Source organism: Eptatretus burgeri, chromosome 6 (assembly GCF_056783735.1).
Source record: "Eptatretus burgeri isolate ZD-2024b chromosome 6, Ebu_testis_v1, whole genome shotgun sequence".
NCBI classification, from domain to species: domain Eukaryota; kingdom Metazoa; phylum Chordata; class Myxini; order Myxiniformes; family Myxinidae; genus Eptatretus; species Eptatretus burgeri.
The window spans coordinates 89,930,656-89,950,655 of NC_140966.1; the positions used below are offsets into that span (position 1 = coordinate 89,930,656).

General features: G+C 41.0%; 1 protein-coding gene across 2 annotated transcripts in view; it reads right to left on the reverse strand.

The window, feature by feature from the left end:
- Positions 1-1,543: 1,543 nt before the first annotated feature.
- LOC147025304 (roundabout homolog 2-like) overlaps positions 1,544-20,000 on the reverse strand; it is a 118,120-nt gene continuing 99,663 nt past the window's right edge. The window contains exon 3 of one of the 2 annotated variants that reach the window (XM_085886167.1): positions 1,544-2,528. In XM_085886167.1, coding sequence (XP_085742293.1) covers positions 2,128-2,528 — 401 coding nt within the window. In that variant the 3' untranslated portion in view covers positions 1,544-2,127. The remainder of the gene's footprint in view (positions 2,529-20,000) is intronic. The other variant, XM_085886166.1, reaches the window with a different exon arrangement.

A 20,000-nucleotide genomic window follows, 5' to 3' on the forward strand; every position in this document is an offset into this window, starting at 1 on the left:
TGAGCAGAAATGCTGGATTTTGTGAAAACAAACGGTGGGTACAGTACTTTGGCAAGTACTGCTAAACAGAAGGGTTTTGAAAGTGCCAAAAAAGGCAAATTGTGTTCTGCAGTGTTCAAGTATACAATTCAATTAAAATAAAATAAAAGTTTTATAGGTTGTTGAAAAAAGAACATTTTTGGAAGTTTACCGCTGTTGATGTACTCTCTTTTACACCTCCTTATCCAATACGTTACATTAGTTATTCGTGCCTGTTATTTATGTTCTTTATGGCATCCTTAAAATCAGTAAGTTTCCTGGTTGGAATGATTTTCAGTTTTGTTTGACTGCCAGTCAGAGACAGAGTAAAACTAGAAAAGTACTCGGTAGAGCGCATACCTCTGCCAGGCTGATTAGTCTAAGTTTTGTATTCCACTGATAGGTCGGATTTGGATTTGAACTGAAATAAAATTTAATTGGCTTGTTTTTGTCACCAAACAAACTCACCCACCAAGTTTCACCCGAATCTGTCCATAACTTTTTGAGATATTTTGTTCACAAACACACAAACAACAAAAAGACCGTGCGGAGCACGGTACTTGCAAAATCCACCCCTTCTTCAAAGGTTTCCATGAATACATCAAATTGTCCATTTCATTAAAATTAAAATTGAGAATCTTAATCAAAGCTCAAGTCAATCGGATGAAAATTTATTATTTTTCAGATTGAAATTGATGATTTTAGAAGTTTGACCTTGAGTTGACCTTTAACCTTTTGACCTCAAAAATAGTTGGTTTCCAAATTCAGTGATGCACTTCACAATTGCTGCTTAATATTCAGGTTAATTGGATGAAAATTGATGATTCTTCAGATTGAAATATGATGATTTTAGAAGTTTGACCTTGAGTTGACCTTTTACCTTTGATCTCAAAAATCAATAGGCTTCTCAGTTGAGACTACCTCGACAACTTGGTAAAGTTTCATGACGATCGGTTTAGAATTGTGACCTGCAGGCGATTGACAGACAAACAAAGACACACAGACAGACAGGGGTGAAAACATAACCTCCATCAGGTAACAATTATCACTGCTTTCTGCGCATGCTCGATCGGGATGAGTGCAGAGTCAAGGTTCTGCTAAACTATAGGTTCATTTTCGGATTCATGTTCAAAATATAACATTCAATTGAAAAGAACTTGTTCCTCAATCAGAAATTGACGTTTTTAGACAGACAGACAGACAAAGTGAACCGATTGTTTAACCTTGCTTTTCACTCGGCGTGCGTCGGTGAAAAAGTATAGATTGCTTGATCAAAACAGATTATTTTATCTTCGTTGTAGCTGTTTCTCCATGCATGCTGATATGATTAATGCAATCTAATCCTTTTTAAATAGGCCAATTATTCCTACCTTCTTGTGGAGTCGATCAGCAAACCATTTTTTTTACAAAGCGGGTGGCCAAGCTTAATTTCAACTGGAAGGTGATTTGGGCAGAGATTTGTAATTCTCACTGAAGGTGAAAGGTGCTGGTAATAACTTCCCTAATCTCTGCAAAGGCCACCAACGGATCTAAAATATCCAGTGCTGGCAGACGGATCCTTCGGCCCTGACGTTCTTCAGACGGATGGCACACACATCGATGAATCACCCCCATGCAAAACACCAGGTTGATGATTTGTATGCGAGCCAAGATTCAAACCTAGGTTAGACAGCTCAGAGATGAGTGTACATATCTCTAAGCTATGCTCGCTCACCGCTCAACGATTTGCCACAGAAATGATTAAACCCCGAGTGCTCTCTACACAAATTCAACAATGTGAAAGCATAGATTTGGATCAACAAACCCCTACATGGCATCTTCCAGCCATTATCTGGAAAACAGGACAATTGTAATCACATCACATTCACAGGTAGTAATATAACGATGTCTATTTGTTGAAGTGAAAATAAACGTCATTCCATGTCAGAAGAGAAACAACTGCGATCAACAGAAGCTGGAATCACAATCAAAGTCAACTTAGTATTTTTGACAAAACATTCAAATAAAAGTCTTTGAATGGAACTCGATAAAATCACGACACTTCTGAATATGTTTTAGCAAAGTTAGTGAAACAGAGGAAACATTTTTACAATGACGTTACTTTTTCCTTTAGAAAACTGCAAACTTAATGATGTATAACTGAGAAATGATTGAATACCCAATCGCGATGTGCGCACACTCACCGGCCACCTCCAAAGAAGCATTGCGGCTGGTTGCCTGCCCTAAGTAGTTCCGGGCCACACACACATAAGTTCCTTCATCTGGTCGGATACTGCGACCACCAGTCACTCGCAAGAAGAAAAGCGCCCCACTAGGAAGCTGTGCCCGCCGCAATTTTGGGTCTTCATTGTCCGTAGTCACACGCTCACCATCCCTATACCATGTAATCTGTGGTGGAGGGCGGCCTGAAGCCTTGCATGCAAGGGTTGCGGGCTCTCCCCGTGGAACGACAAGGTCAGAGGGATGCTCAGAGATGAATGGCGGGTAATCATTTGCTCGAAGGCGTGAACCTGTTGGCAGTGTGGGTTGCAGCGGGGAAGTGGCACAAAAAGGTGAGACAAGGGGTGTAAATAAAAGAAACGACCAGACAAAACAAATAATATGAAGCTATTTCACCATGGATTGACAAGGAAAGCAACTTTTAAGGGGAAGTGTGCAAACCTGCAGAGGTTTCACACATATATCAGCCTTCAAACCTCATCAGCAAAACAAATACATTTATTCTTCTCTAATATGCAGAACACGGTTGCTTGGAGCATCATTAATAGAGAGCACAGTTGTGTAAGTTAGAGCAGGAAAATTTTGTAATTGGTTCAGGACGCCGGAGATAAGTCGTCGACTCTTCACCAAAAGACACCGTGGAATGTTTACTGTCCACCAGCTAACGCTAGCACACGCACAGGCAACCACATTTACGTCCCTCATACACACTTTGTGATGAAACATCCAGCTTTCGAAGCAAGAGTTGAACAACATCTAGCCTAATCAGGGATCGGACCAAGACGAGACAGTGTGCTCCCTCTGCACCATCCCATCTGGACTGCAAATCACCTTTAAATACATAGCTTCTCGACTGTGCAGCAAAATACATAAAATGCACTTTTATGGAATGCCTCCTATTTGTGAGATTCATGAAAATAAGAAAACTATGCAATACGTCTCTCATGTGTATATGGTTAGTTAAATGAGGTGTATTATTTTTCGTTTTGACGATGCCACTGAGAATGTAAACATTACATTACTGGCCACGAAGTGGAAGTGTTGTGCAGCCAGCAGTTGGTATTTTGTTTGATAGTTTGCAAGTTATTTTTTTCAATTGTAACCTCAATTTGCACCAACTGGCAGCCTACGGGTGAGGGAAACATTTGAACATGCAGTTGAATATCGTCTCCCAATGGCTGGTTAGAACTTACTGTTAGTTAAGCCGACCCACCTATTTTTTTGTGCATAGTTTTTATTGTTTGTTTGATTTTTAGCTCACCTGGAACGTAGTTCTGGGGACCTTATCTGATGGCACGTCATCCATCCGTCAGTATGTCCGTAAACACTTGCAATTTCTTCTCTGAAACAACTGATGGGATTGTGACCAAATTTGGGTAAAAATGATATTTGGTATGTAGTAGCTCGTTTGTTCACGGCATTTAATATAATTGGGGTCTAAGGGGGTCTACTGGGGATCATGGTTTGACCCCCCTCCCCCCCCCAAAAAAAGTATTTGCTTTCTGCTCTGAAACTGCACACTCAATTTCGATGCAACTTGAGCACAACCTTCATCACCCATGATGTACCAACGTTTGTTCACAGCATTAAAAAAAAAATCAAAAAAAAATCACACTCTACAGTCCTAAATTATGTGCAGTCTTTCTTACCCAGTTCCTTTCAAACAATATGGAAAAGCATCGACACATTCTAGAAATTCTCAGATATGTGGTTCGGCATCAGAAAATTTTGGCCCATCATGCCCCCAAAAATATTACCTTTGGTTTACATTATGGGCTGCAATTTTATAATAACGGTCACACACCTCTTGAAAGGTATTTTTTGCCAATATTCTCAGAATCCTCAGTACATAAAACACATACATAATAAAAAAAGAGAAATGTCATTTTCAGAGATGTGTTTGTAAATATTATATTGAGTGATTTAAATGCTTTGTAAAATGTTGCTGTGAATGAAGCAAAATATTTTCAACAAGAAAAAGAGCAATCAGAGATTGCAGACTTGCCAGGACTTGTTTTTCTGTGGCGTTTGTGTTGTTTTGTGCAGTGTATTTTGTGCTGTGTTTGTGTACTGGTGTGTTACATCATTAACTAGAGGGGGAGCACTCGATAGAGTGCAAAACCTCCGCTGCCAATACTGCTAGGTCACTCAAGTGAACCTGATATCCTATTCATTCAATTTGACGTCAACAGTGCTCACAGAGCAATAGTTTGCAACTTTCCCTTTTACTTTTAACTTTTACATACTCAATTCATTCATCATAACTAGATTCCTTGAGACAAATTGATTTTATGTGGGTATATCCACCTGAAGTTCCAAAATCAGCCGCAATTATAATCTTGGCATGTTTTTTGTCGGAAATCACTTATAACGTGTAGAAATGCAAATAAAAATAAAAAATTAAAAAAAAAATATGGAAATTTTTGTTGAAAAAAAAAAGGTGCAAAATTTTTTTTTCTCTACCAATTTTTTTTGGGGGTGGGGGGGGGGGTGGAAATCACTTAAAACATGTAGAAATGCAAAAAAAAAAAATTCAAATATTTTTTCAAAATGGCCGCCATGGCGGCCATATTGGATTTTGGACCAACTCCAAAATCTAATAGCATGATCCTTGGACCAGACCTAATCCCCCACCAAGTTTCGTCGAAATCCGTCGAGGAGTTTTTCCGTAATACTGTTCACAAACAAACAAACAAGCCGGTAGGCGACGAGGGATTCGCTAGGATCGAAGTGCTGGATACGATGCTTTTCATTCTGACCGATCCACCGACGAAGATTCACTGCCAAGACATATTGGTTCACATACAATTGTTCCTCTGCCTGGCAAGATTTTTTCCTATTGCATATTTTGCCAACTGGCACTCCTCATAAAAAATGACAGTAAATAGACACCCTATTTTTGAAGGACTACCATTTGAAAAATAATCGGTTTGCTGGTTTGTGCTGTGGAGCCTCGCATTGCAGACACACACACACACACACACACACACACACACACACACACACACACACACACACACACACACACACACACACACACACACACACACACACACACACACACACACACACACACACACACACACACACCTCTCAATGCTCTTGTTTGGCCACACCTCCTGAGCCACACAATATTTTTCATAAGCCACGCCCACTTTCCTACGCCACTCCCACTTTAAATAATAAATAATTGGAGGTGGTGTGTGGGTCGTGGAATCGTTTTCGGTAAATAAATAAATAATTGAAGGTGGTGTGTGGGTCGTGGAATCGTTTTCGGTAAATAAATAAATAATTGAAGGTGGTGTGTGGGTCGTGGAATTGTTTTCAGTAGATAAATAAATAATTGGAGGTGGTGTGTGGGTCGTGGAATCATTTTCGGTAAATAAATAAATAATTGAAGGTGGTATGTGGGTCGTGGAATCGTTTTCAGAAAATAAATAAATAATTGGAGGTGGTGTGTGGATCGTGGAATCGTTTTCAGTCAATAAATAAATAAATGAAGGTGGTGTGTGGATCGTGGAATCGTTTTCGGAAAATAAATAAACATATTATTAGAAATCCAGAAAGACAGAAATGCCGGTGATTCCATTTATTTTGGATACTTTTCACTTTCGTCAATAACGTTTGGATCGAGGAGAGATCGAAGGTGGAACGACGGTGTAGTTCCTTACAAACACTGTATACACACCTTAAAGGACGGCAAATAGACACCCGATTTTTGAAGGACTACCATTTGAAAAATAAAACCTCAATCAAAAATCGGCTCAAGTAAAATTTTCTAAATATCTCGAAGTGTTTAATTCCGAAGTCTCGTTTCTCTACATTCAAAACTGAAGGACAAGTATTGAAAATACTGAACGCGGTTTTCCGGCCGCTGTACAGCAATGGGTGGTTGCTCGGCAACGAAATTCAAACGCACACATTCCCAGACCATATGGCAACTGTTGGCAAAGTTTCATCGAAATCGGTTCGCTGGTTCGTGCCGTGGAGCCTCGCGTTGCAGACACACATACACACACACAGACAGACAGCCGGAAAACCCGACAATAAGGGATATCTCATATATAGCGAATCCAACAAGAAAAAGATTTCGTGCAGAGCACGATACTTGCAAAATCCACCCCCCCCCTGTCCAAAAGTTGCCACGGATTCATCAAATTGTCCATTTCATTGAGATTAAAATTGACAATCTGAATCAAAGCTCAGGTCAATCAGATGAAAATTGATCATTTTTCAGATTGAAATTGATTATTTTAGAAGATTGACCATGAATTGACCTTTTGACCTCAAAAATAGTTGATTTCCAAATCAGTGATGGACTATGAAATTACTGCTTAATTTTCAGGTTAAATCAGATGAAAATGAACGATTTTTTTCAAATAAAAATTGATGATTTTAAAAGTTTGACCTTTGACCTTTTGATCTCAAAAATAGTTGGTTTCCCCAATTCAGTGACGCAAAATGCAAATCTTTTTCAAATTTCAAATCAACCGGATGAAAAAAAATGACGATTTTAGAAATTTGACCTCAACAAGACCATTGACCTCAACATCAATAGGCTTCTCAGTTGAGACTACCTCTCCAACTTGTTAAAGTTTCATGATGATCGGTTTGGAATTATGACCTGTCGGCGATAAACAGAATACCAAAATCAACTGACCAATATACTTGAAAATTCTTCGATTGTGCAGGTAACAAGAAGAAGACGTCGTGCAGTTGTTTGGTATTAATTTTGTAGCGGTGCGATTGCGACAAACGATATTATACCTGACATTTATACTTCTTTGCTTCCTTTGTTTTGTGTACTCTAATTATATTTGTAGAACTGCAACAAGCATCTGTTTTCGCAAATTATCACGATGATAATTTTTGTCTTGGAGCACACCGTGCAGACTGATCAACGGTTGTGCCATCGTTCTGAAGCTGTAAAGCTTGCTTCCCAATTGTCAATGCATTCACTAAATTTTTCAATTCCTGATAATCTCATTGTATTTCTGATCACGTTATTGTGATACATCTGTCTTTCGTTTTCCAAGCACAAAGAGGCCATTTAAATATTTAAAATGGAACTGGAAAGCGCAAAGGAATGTGTTGTGGAGGAGAAATGGAAGAGCGGGGATGGTTAATTGGGAAAAGGAAAATTAATAAAGTATAAGGTAAGAGTGTTTTGAAGGGAAGGGAAAAGGGGAAAGAGGTTTTTCAGGGAATGAGTAAAACAAGGGATTTGGGATGCATGAATGCATGGTGGAAAGTTGAGGAGTGATAGGTTGACAACAATACAGCCATTATTGAATAAGTAATTTGAGGTTGGCTTGTTAACATTGCTCAAATTATTACCTCTGCCACCGAAGGTGTCTGGAGGTTATGTTTTCACCCCTGTTTGTCAGTCTAGCTGTCTGTTTGTTTGTTTGGTTGTGGGCAGCAAACCTCAAGAAGTTATAGGTGGATTTTGACAAAACTTGGTGGACAGGTTGGGTTTGTATTAAGGACTAATTTATTTGATTTTGGTGAAGATCCGGATCTGGAACCAAGAATGTTATAAGTGTTTATTCACAATTGAGAGATATGGCCGCTAGTGATATAGAGTATAGCACGATATTTCAAAAAGTTGTGGACAGATTATCACGACAAAACTTGGTGGATGATTTGAGTAAGTGGCAAGAACAAGCCAATTCGATTTTGGTTTTTGGTCTGGGTGGAGATCCGGCCGATCAGTGGGATAGAAAACAAACTGTTCAGCTTGGCGGAGGCACAGTGGCCTGCAAAAGTGTTCACCCCCCACCAATAACGCCACATTTGGATGAATTATGTAGAAACAATTTTTACAAATTAACTTTTTTATTCATAACTGCAGAGATCAAATGAAACATTATTATTGTTGATGGAGGTTATATTTAAGGAATACCTGGAAAAAAACATGTACAAATCAAAATTCACTGGTTGGAAAAGTATTCAGCCCCTTAGTACTTGGTACTTGGTGGAAGAACCTTTTGCAGTAATAACTGTGATGAGTCTTTTTTTGGGAAGGTCTCTACGAGCTTTGCACAGTGAGATGGTGAAACCTTTGCTCATTCTTAATGTGAAAATTGTACTACCTAACTCGTTCACCAAGTTTCATCCGAATCCATTCATAACTTTTTGATGATATCGTGCTATGTATCGTTTTTGGACCAATCTCTCAATGGCGAAGAATCACTTAAAAAATCATTATATCCAGATCGAGATCTTCACCAAAATATTCTCAATTCGTCCTTGTCACACACCAACCTGTCCACCAAGTTTCATCGCAATCCGTCCACAATCGTTTAAAATATCGTGCTACGTCCCATTTTTGGCCCCATCTCTCAATGGTGTTACATTCGATACAGACAATGCATTCTCTTTTGGCTCGCATTTGTCTTCTGAACAGGTGCAATAAACTACACAAGTGAAAACAAGTTTTTTGTAAACAAACTGAACAAATGAAAAAAAAAATGTTGGAAGCTGAAGTCAGTGTTTGAAAAAGGAACCGACACAACACATGGAAGATTCTGGAATGTTTGAGAAACAACAATAAATGATGAATCCAGGAAAATATGTGCAACATCTTTCAGTTGGGATTCATACACTGTTTGTTATATCCTGAATCGATGCCCTTTGAAATCAGTTGGACAGTTTGCTCATATATATGGCATTTTTCACTGACCGAGCAGCACACCTAAGATCATGGACACGACCAGTAAACCCAGGTGGGCTAGTCAAGATATACAAGGCACTGGAGAATGCCTGTGTCTGTGGAGGTGCATACCTTGAATGTGTATTTATTACTTCCTTGTGATCAGCCGATTCCTCGCCTTCTTAATTCTTTACAATGTCTCTCTTATCGACTGCTATCTCTGTGCTTTTAAAAGGTGCCAATGAAGAGTTCAGATTGTCATCGGCCAAAAAATGACGTCCTTGCTGTTAGTTGCCACATCAACAGGACGACCTGATCTGTGTTCATCTTCAGTGCTTGTTCTGCCATGCTTGAGAACTCAGCGATCCAGTTCTTTATCATGAAATATCAAGGGGGCATCATCCCCAAATGTAACCTCCATATGTATATGTATTTGCTTGGGAAGCAAGCCTTTCTTGTCCAGGCACTTTATCATAGTTCAGAACTCAGATTTCTTCATTTTTACTGAATGAATTTAGGAGGGTCCCCTACTTTGAATCCATGCTCTGGAAAATCTGTGAGCAGAAATATGGAATTAGCAAGACATGTCATAATAGCAAGAATATATCTATATACCCGATAACTTTTATAATCCTCTCACATCTACAAGTAGGTTGGGCCACAAACAAACCGATCACCTCTCGTAGATGTTCCTGGAAGACTTGGACCAATAACATTCCACAGCCGATCCCACAAGACGGTGGGAATAATTGGGATCGTTGAAGTCGTGGCAGTCGCTGTCCCTCCCTCACTCTTTCCACAATCCAAATCCTCACCCTTTTCAAAATAAAAAAAGAGAATAATCCCAAAACACATCTCCATATAAGGAGTTGTAAGTAAGCTGTTCTATTCCCTTGCACAGATCCATTGTGGTCATTATGACCAATACCATGGTGTTGTTGTGTTATAATGTTGGTGTCGAGGTGTGGCTCCGACTGGACGTGCAGAATTGTTTTTTTTTGTCCTATAACTGCTTATCCCGAATTGTGGAACAACGTCGTTATATCCCACATCAAAATAATAATGAAAACCCATCATCATTTAGCATTTCAGTTATTGAATCTGGTCGGTTTGACAAGTGAATACACACAGAAACATTCAAGCATCCTCAATACTTTTCACCAACAGATGCTAGCTAAAGGTAGTCACGAATTAAACTTTAGTTGCACAGTATTATACTACGGTGTCCAAATCAACTTTCAATTACAATCCCAGCCACCATCATTTCCTTTTTCTAATATTGTTCAATGCCTCATACACATGTAGGAGTGAGGGCTACCTCATGCAAATGACAAGTTTTGCATGAGTGGTTCAAAAGTGGGGGGGGGGGGGAGAGGTGGGAGTGGAGGTAGGGACTAATAACATGTTGCAGTCTCTTCAAAAAAAAATTAGAAGAATGAAGAATATATCATTTGATCAGCAGCTCTCCGAGAATATCTCTCTGGCTATTCTCAGAGAGCTTCCTCAGCACCATCAAGTCTGGCAGTTCACCGAGGCAGATAGATTAGCAGGGAATGCAAGCAGTCCTCTCTCTGCAGGACTGGTCTCCCATATTTACTGCCCCTGATGGTAACTCAGCCTCAGAATTCTTCCACAGAAACCTGCTCTCTTTCTCCGACACAGATTCATCCCATCTCATCTTCAATTATCCTATCCTTCTTCCCACCCATGGAACACTGAATCCTGTGGTTAGGCAGTTGCTCTGAAATAAGTTGCCTTCTCTACCAGCAAAGCAAACCCAATCAAAGGCAAGCTCACAGCATGTCACAAAACCCCCAACAGGTGTGTCCAGTCTCAGGAGAGCGAGAAAACAACATCTGTCCGATTCCAAGAATGACCTTTCAAACTTGTCTGACTTCTCTGCAACCTGGTTTACTTGTCAAGTCCATCTCTGGTGTATGCTCCCCCTCCATCCCTTCCCTCACTTGAAATGGCATCGCAGCCGACTCTGCTCATGAGAAGGCCAAATGGCTCAATTCTGTACTTGCTTCCAAATCTTGTGTCCCCAACCCTTCACTCTCTGTACACACCCTACCCTGCCACGCCCAACTTCTCCTGTACTCGATCTTTTGCACCGGAGAAGGTGGACAAGTTTCTGTCAACCCTCGACTCTTACTCTGCTACTGGACCAAACGGCATCAGTTCATGTGTCCTAAACATCTGCTCTACTGCTCTTGCACTTCCTCCCTGCCATTTACCCAAGGTCATCATCCATATGCTTGGAAATCAGCAAACATCACTACATTACATTAAAGGTGCAAAAACGATCCCCTTAATGACAGAGACATTTGCAAGGTCACTTCAAATAATAGCAAGATCACTGAATCCATCATTGCAGATTACATTAAATCCGTCCTTTTCTCCAATGGCCTCATCTCAAATCACCAATTTGGATTCAGTCAGTCACTCCACCTTGGACATGCTGCTTATACACTCGCAACAATGGATGGAGGCCCTCAATGTCAGCCATGAGATCAGGGCCGTCTCTCTGGAGATATCTCGTACTTTAGAAACAATCTGGCATCCTGCCTTACTCTCCAAACTCTCTGCCTATGGCATAAAAGGCTAACTCCACAAATGGCTTACTGACTTCCTCTACTCTTGTAGCCAACGTGTGGCACTCAACGGAATCCTTTCCTTCCCCTGTTAAGACAGGAGTGTCCCAAGGCAGTGTTCTGGGCCCAGTCCTATTCTTAATATTCATCAACATCATCTCTGGCTGACTGTAAAATCCCCTTTATCTATTTTCTGATGACCACCATCTGCCATAACATCCCTCATATTTCAGACAGGCAGACAAGCAGCCTCTTCTCTCTTCAGACTTTGACAAAATCACAAGATGGTCAAACACTTGGAATATGTTTTTCAATCCTGACAAATCTCACACTCTCTCTATCTCTCTATCTCTCTATCTCTCTCTCTGAAATGACTGTCTAACAAACCTTCCTATCTTCTTTCTTAACAATCCTCTTGAGGAAGAGTTCAGTCATTCAAACTCCTGAGTCTCACTATCAGCTGTGATTTTTCTTGGGCAAATCACATTTCACAGTTGGCCTCCAAAGCCAAACACCAACTGGGAATCCTTCATCGTACAAAGTCTTTCTTTGGCACATCTGAACCTCGATCCACTTACAAGGCCCTCATCCACAGCTTCACAGGCTACTGCTCTCCACTCTGGCCTGGCTTCCCTCCCTCTCATCTTGCTCAAATTGATGCCGTGGAAACCTAGACCTTCAAGATCATTGGAATTTCCCACGACGAAGCCGAGTCTGTGGGCGTATCGCTTTCTCATTGCAGACAGGTCAGTGGTCTCTCTGTTTTCCACTTGTGGAATCAACTTCCACATTCTCTTGAATCTCATTCTTCCCTCCAGGTCTTCAAGACAGCGATTCACCACCATCTCAGATCATCCCCCTTTCAAAACCATGATCTTGTCCAACCCCATTAACACCCCCCTCCCTCTCTGAAAGTTTGCTTCTGTATCCATCTTGTCCACCCTGTGCATCAAGTTTATGACTAATTTTGCAAGTTATCCCGACCAATTTTTTTTTTTCTTAATTACAGCGCGAGTCAAATATTCTACCACCTGGGGTGTAATGCACTTCATTATGAAAATTGTTAAAATTAGAGCTAATGAATCGCTCATGCAGGTGTGAATTAAGTGTTGGAAATGCTGTTGTGCACAAAATTTCACACTTGGGAGTTTAAAGCACTCTGCTCGAGGGCAAATGAAAATATCTCAACGAGAACATCATTCTCTTTCAATGATTCAACAAAACAGTACTTTAAGAAGAAAACAGATGTGAGGTTTGATTATATAACAGATTATCAAAACAAAGAATGGTGAAGAGATCATATAAAGCTATGGACTCAACTTAAAAAAAAGAAAAAAAGTCTGTTACTCTCGCATCACAGACAGGTTTGGCTTACCGCTCCCTTTATGGTCTTGCACCCTATGTCATTGTGTCTGTCTGTCTGTCTGTCTGTCTGTCTGTCTGTCTGTCTGTCTGTCTGTAGGGCACACTCAATCTGCCAGTAACCATGTTCTCACTGCTCACCTTCACTCACTTTGTCCTTTCATCTGTGGAACAAATTCCCTTAGTCTGTTCAATCCCTCCTTACCCCCCCCCCCCCCCCAAGGCTTCAAGGTGGATGTTCAACATCATCTCAGGTCAATCCCTATCCATATTCATGATTCTTTCTACCTTCATTAACCCTCCTCAAGCATGCCCCTTCCTTTCCAAGTTATTGTGTTTTCACCCCTCTCCCTCAACCTCTTGTTACCCCACACTTGTGAAACGAGAATTGCAGTTAAGCAATTGGTTCATGCCTGTCTGGCTGTCTTGTCAGTTTATGATTGATAAACAACTTGGTGAAATTGAATGATATATTTTGAACACAAGTTTGCCGTTTTGCCGTACTTTGGCCATTAATTCGTCCCGATCACACATGCGCAGAGAGGAGCGAGATATATATATATTTTTTTACTCTGACCATCCGCCTGGCAGTCAAACAAAAATGTAAATCATCCCAAATGGAAAACTTACTGTTTGTAAGGATATCATAAAGAACACAAACAACAGCAACGAAGAACTCACAGAATGTGTTCGCAAGGCTGGCATAATCGACACTGGGGAAAACGGTGGTAAATTCAAGAATTAATTCATTTATCTAAATTTTACAATCTTTATTTTATTTAAGTTGAATTACAGTATAGAGTTGAACACTGAAGAACACAACTCACCTTATTAGTACTTCTAAGAACATCCAGTTTTGTGGTACTTGGACAAATTCTATGGGGTGGTGTACAAGGGTGGTATACAAGACTGCTTCACAGCGCGAAACTCCAAAATTTTTGGAACGATCTTTAAAATAATTGTTATATTGAAATTGAAGCAAATACTAGAACAATGCATGGGGTCTCGCCGTTTCATGCCGTTATCCCCTCCTCTTCTTGCTGTGTTTGAGCTTGTATCCAGCTTGTTCAACCCATGTGTCCTCCTCCACCTCCCTTTGATCTCATTCTTTCCCATGCTTATTCCACCTCCAAGTGTCTCTCTGTTGTGTCCCTCGACAATGCTGCTTTTTTAATACAGTGGCGAGGCTCATGGAGGAGCTAAAACACAGAACAGACCAGGACACTAAAGAATGAAAAGAACAGTATAAAGAGAGGGGAGAACATACCAACAGCAGGGTTGAGGGACAAAATAGACAGGACTTAGAGAATAAAGGGGTGTGGGGAAGAATGAGGGTAAGTGAGGACACAAGGTGAGAACAAGATTGATACAGCCACAAACACTCAACCATAAAAGTGTAGGGGAATATTGGAAGTAGGTGAGCTGGGGAGGTGGGGGGGGGAGGGGTTAATGGGGGTAGGAATGATCATGGTTGCAGATGGGGGAAGATCTGAGATGGTGATGAGCAGCTGCCTAGAAGCCCTGGAGGAAACAATGAGATTGAAAATAGATTGAACTCGAAGGGCAATCGGTAGAGCGCATACCTCCGCCACGTAATGCCTGATCCATGAGAACATATCCGGCCCATTATATTTTTGAAATATCATGCAATACAGTACTCTATCGTTTTTGGCCCTATCTCTCAATGGTAAAGAATCATTATCAGATCCTGATCCGGATTTGGATCTTCACCAAAATTGAATAAAGTCTTCCTCGTCAGACACCCAACATGTCCACTGAGTTTTATCCAAATCCATCCACAATTTTTTGAGATATCGTGCTATATATAGTTTTTGGCCCCATCTCTCAATGGTGAAATCACTTAAAAATTCTAGTAGTCGGATCCGGATCTGGATCTTCACCAAAATCCAATCAGTTCGTCCTTGTCACACACACAACCTTGCCCACAAAATTTCATCCAAATCCATCCAAACAAGCAAGAAGAAGAAATCCTTGCAAAATCCATAAAACAAATTTGACCTTAAAAATAATAAGTGGTTGAATTCAATGACCAAATGTGCAACTCCTCTTCAAATATCAAGTGAATCGGGTGAAAATTGTCAATTCTAGAAATTCTGCCGAGGTTGACCTTAAAAATAATTGGCTGGTTGAATTCATTGACCTGAAATATAAATCCTCTTCAAATTTCAAGGCAATCGGATGTTGAGGATTTTAGAAATACCACTTCAGTTGTTGACCTTTGGCCTATGTTGACCTTTTGACCTGAAAAACAAGAGGCTTCTTACTTATGACATACTCTACTATGCGGTGAAGTTTCGTGAAGATCAGTTTAAAAGTGTGACCTGTAGGAGACAAACAGACAAACAAACAGACAAGCCGGTAGGCGGCGATGAGTCACCTAGCATGGAAACTATAAGATACAGAGCAAAATGGATGTCATATGGCGGATAGGGAATCACCTTAAGATTATGCATATCAAATCTCATCGAGTTCCATCTACTGATAACTACTCTGTATCCATTTGAATAAAAAGTACCGAAAATGCGGTTTGAAATCAGAAATCCCCAAAGTTCGAGGGGGTGCTGTGGGTGAACAAAGATCTAAATCGAAAATCCGGCTCGATCGTTTGTGCACAATGTATTCCAGACGATTAGTGTGAATTTTCATGACCATCCGACCATAACCCGAGGAGTAGTAGAATTTGGCGCGAAGGCACCTCCAGCTCTCGCATATTATCGATTTTTGCACTAATTGACCTTTGACCCCTGACCTAAGCGAAATAGGTCCATATGTCCTGAGGCAAAGTTGTAGTACTCATTGAGTACCATGAACCTGCAAAGTTTCATTCGTATCAATGCACTCACCTGGTCGCCAGGGGGCCTTCAATTATCACCAATTTTCGCGCATACCCTAATTGTAGGGGGCGCTGCGGGTAAAGTATTCCATATATCACAAAAACCGGAATATATTTGATAGAGCATCACCAAAAGATCATTCGTGCCAAATTTCACAACCCTACGTGAGATAATGGCTTTCGGAATTGATTTCGCGTGAACGGTACCGATTTTGAAGGTTTTTCGGTTGTTGCTCGGGTACCAAAGCGTCCCTAGCAACCATCACAATTTCCAAAGCACTAGGTCATAAGATGTACCTACCACCCGAGTTTGGTCAAAATCCGCCCACGTTTACTACCAATTATGCTGATGACAAACGAACAAACATCCAAACAAACAGACAGAATTACTGACAATAAGGGTCACCTATTTCGGCGACCCAACAGAATAACAAAATCGACTAACCAACATACTTGAAAAAAATCTTCGATTTTGCATGTTACAAACACAAACAGAAGGAAAGGGCTGAAAACATAACCTCCTTCATCTTCGGTGGCAGAGGTAAAAATTGGTTCCGCAGTTGGGAAAAAAGAGGAATGAATGAGTGGAGAGGAGCAGCGAGTCTGGATTTTGAGAGTTCCCCCTATTACCCCCCCCCCCACAATACTTTACAGGAACTTCCTCTCGCTAAGTTGTGTTTTGCCTTTTCCATGAGTATCGGCCTTGTATTAATGGCACTGACGGTAGAACAATACAAAGCCACCACAAAGTGGATGAACAGACGGGAGGAAGAGAGGGAAGAGGACAGAAAACACAACGGCACAAAAATAGATTGAGAGAGGGACAGCAGGGTTAATGACGATATAAATGATCATAGGTCACGATTGAGGATAACCTGAGACGGAAGTGCACTGCCCACCTTGAATCTCTGGAGGGAATAGTGCATTGAATTTCACGAGTATAAATAAGGATCAAAATAATGGGAGTGAGCAGTGAGCTTGAATTTTTGGAGATTTGTGAGGATTTAGTTGCAGCAATAATTTATGTAACCTACAGGGACTGGAGGAGGGAATAGAGTATGAAAGAGCATCGGGAGCAAGACCTGAGAAGAGGCAGTAGCAAAAACAGAGAAGCCACCAACCTGTTTCTGATACGAGAGCGGCACACCCTGTGCTTATACTTCTTTGTGGAAAATGCCAATGATGAGGATGTTTGATTCCACACCATCCATGAGAGGCAGGTATGAAGCGGTGGCATTACCCCATAGGGGACAGCAGTACTCCGTTGAACTGTGTACAAAGGCCTTGGAGGCCGAGTTCAGATTTGGCAAGAAAAGACTTGGCATGAAGCCGGATAAATAGTCTGCAACTGGTTTTGGAGGCCAGCTTCGATATGGTCTGCCCAGGAAAGTTCTGACAGAGAGGTGGTTGTTCTAATGGTGGTTGATTGTGGGAAATAAGATAGGTGGGTTCTCCTGATGGACTTGATTTTCATTGAAAGTTACTTATAATCAGCGGTTCACATAACTGGCACTCATACTCACTCATAAGTGGTAAAACAACTAAATGCGTACTTCAAAGATGCTCAGACAGCTCAAAAGCGTACCAGCACAACAGAAGCTTTTGATGGAAGGTTATCTCATCGAGTGGAGATAAGATTCTGCCATGATAATTCGAATATCCTATGATTTCAAAATTTAAGGATACAAAATTAAGTTTATAAATTATAAGAATAGAATTTATAAGCTATATTGTAAATTTATAACTTTTAAAAAGCCTGGTGTTGGCTTAGTGGCTTGGTATCGTAGGGTCCTGAGTTTGAGCCCTGTTGGCCGCTGAGGTAACACCAGGTGTGGTTGACTCAACCCGTCATCCTTCTGAGGTCGGTGAAATGAGTACCAGTGTACTAGTAGAGGGGCATTGCATCAGCAGCACAGCCGCGCTTCCAAGAAATGATAGCTACCCAGCAGCCAAGCTGCCATATGCAAGAACAAAACAAATAACTTTTAAGATTCAAAAAAAAAAAAAAAATAGATCTAAGGAGAATGTGCTAGGGTAGTTTGTGAGTGTCTCGTCTGAAGTGGACATTGAGAGACCACTTAGGGCCCTGTCACACCTTGACGTTTTAGCCAGCGTATGGCAAGGTCTCAAAATGTAGGAAAAACGCTGGCGTACGCTGAACTATTGATGTTTTTTTAAGTTTTGGGCGTATTCACAACGAGTTGGACGTATGCATAACGTATTAGTAACGTACACAGAACGTTTCAATCACAAATAGATAACTTATACCAACGAATGCTGAGTGTGTTGTCGGCGTTCACAACCTATGCCCAACGATAGTCTAACTTGTGCATAGCGCGGCAGCGTATCGCCGACGATCACGTGGCGTAGGCTATTAATAGGCTGCGGCTCGACGATTCAAATCATAACCGCACTCGACATCGAAGTGTGAAGCCGCTGTCACACCTTGACGTTTAAGCCAGCGTAGGCAGACGTATGAAAAATTTGCTGAACCAAACTGGCACACGTCGAATACGTTATGGGTAAGTTTTGTATACGTTAAGAGCACGCTGGCATACGTCGAAGTACGTTGGCATATGTCGTCATACGCCGAGTACGTCGAGAAATTTTCAGCATGTTGAAAATATTTCGACGTACTCAACGTATGACACACTTTCCGCATAACGCTGGCATAAGTTGTAGGCACGTTACGCGATCGTTGACACAAGTTACTTGTACGTTACTCATAAGTCGAAACACGTCAAGGTAATGGTTAGCGTCAGTGTTCCAGACTCCCTGGGTTTTTTTTTTTTTTCTTCGGTATGACTGATGTTGACACTTCGATTTCTAGTGCGGTTATGATTTAAATAGTTGGGCGGCAGCCTGTTAATTATATTATATTATAACTGCACTAGAAATCGAAGTGTTAACATCACCGTTATGCCGAAGAGAAAAAAAAAACCCAGGGAGTCTGGAACACTGACGCTAACCATTACCTTGACGTGTTTCGACTTATGAGTAACGTACAAGTAACGTGTGTCGACGTGTCAACGATCGCGTAACGTGCCTACAGCATGTTACTCATAGGTTAGAAATAAATTTGGGGTACGCTAAACATTACCTTGACGCGTTTCGACTTATGAGTAACTTACAAGTAACGTGTGTCAACGATCGCGTAACTTGCCTACAACTTATGGCCAGCGTTATGCGGAACGTGTGAGTCATACGCTGGCATACGTTGAAAAATTTCAAGCATGGAAAATTTGTCGAACACCTCGGCGTACTACGACGTTTGCCAGCGTACTACGAAAAAAAAGCCAGCATACTACGACGTATGCCAGCGTGCTCTTAACGTATACAAACTTACCCATAATGTATTCGACGTGTGCCGATGTTTTAGCCAAATTTTCATACGTCAGGCATACACTGGCTAAATCGTCAAGGTGTGACAGGGCCTTTACAGAGGGGTAAGATGCATACAAAGCTGAGAGGCACATTAAAAAAAAAAATCAGTGGTGATTGGGAAAACAGACGAGCACGCTCAAAGCTGACAAAAAAGTTTTTTCGTGAGTACCAAGCCATTTCTGCTGGTACTCATTGGAGAACCAGATTTATTAAAATTGTGTGAATCCCTGTATATAATGCTTCAAGGAAAGGAGCAGAATAAGACTGAAAGGTCAATGTGTAGTAGGTGCTGTGCTTCATCTTCGAAGTGTTCAAAACAGCATCAGGAGGCTTGTTCTATGACAAGTGAAGGTAGGCCTATTTATGCTGTGAGCAACTGAAGAAAGCAAATCTTTTGGCAGAGCTCCAGCATATGGGTCATTACAAAGGGCTAATATCACGAAGTAGCCTAAGGATAGGCCAGCTGATTTTTCTAGAAAGGAATACTTCAGTTCTGGTCATGGTACAAGTGACAGAGCAAATCAAGAGCAAGTAGCACATAATAGAGGAGAGGAGATGAGAGGGGAGTGAGGAGAGAGCAAAAAGCTTGTCATTGGCTGAAGAGACTGTGTGGAGCCATAAAATCATCTGCAAAATCACAGCTGAAGTTGTTTGGAAGAGATTGTTTGGATATTGGGATGTTGTAGAATGTGCCTGAGGTGTAGCTATGGTAATGAATAGTTTATTAACGTACTTGTAAAATAGGACATTTGCAGGAGTTTGAAATTACTCTTATTTAGCACCTTTCTGTGAAAAAGGTAGGAAAAAGTCAGAGGTAGTCATTGTGTCTGCGTGTGTGTTTGCGTCCGTCTGCGTCCGCGTGTCTGTGTCTGTGTCTGTGTCTGTGTTTGCGTCCGTCTGCATCCGCGTGTCT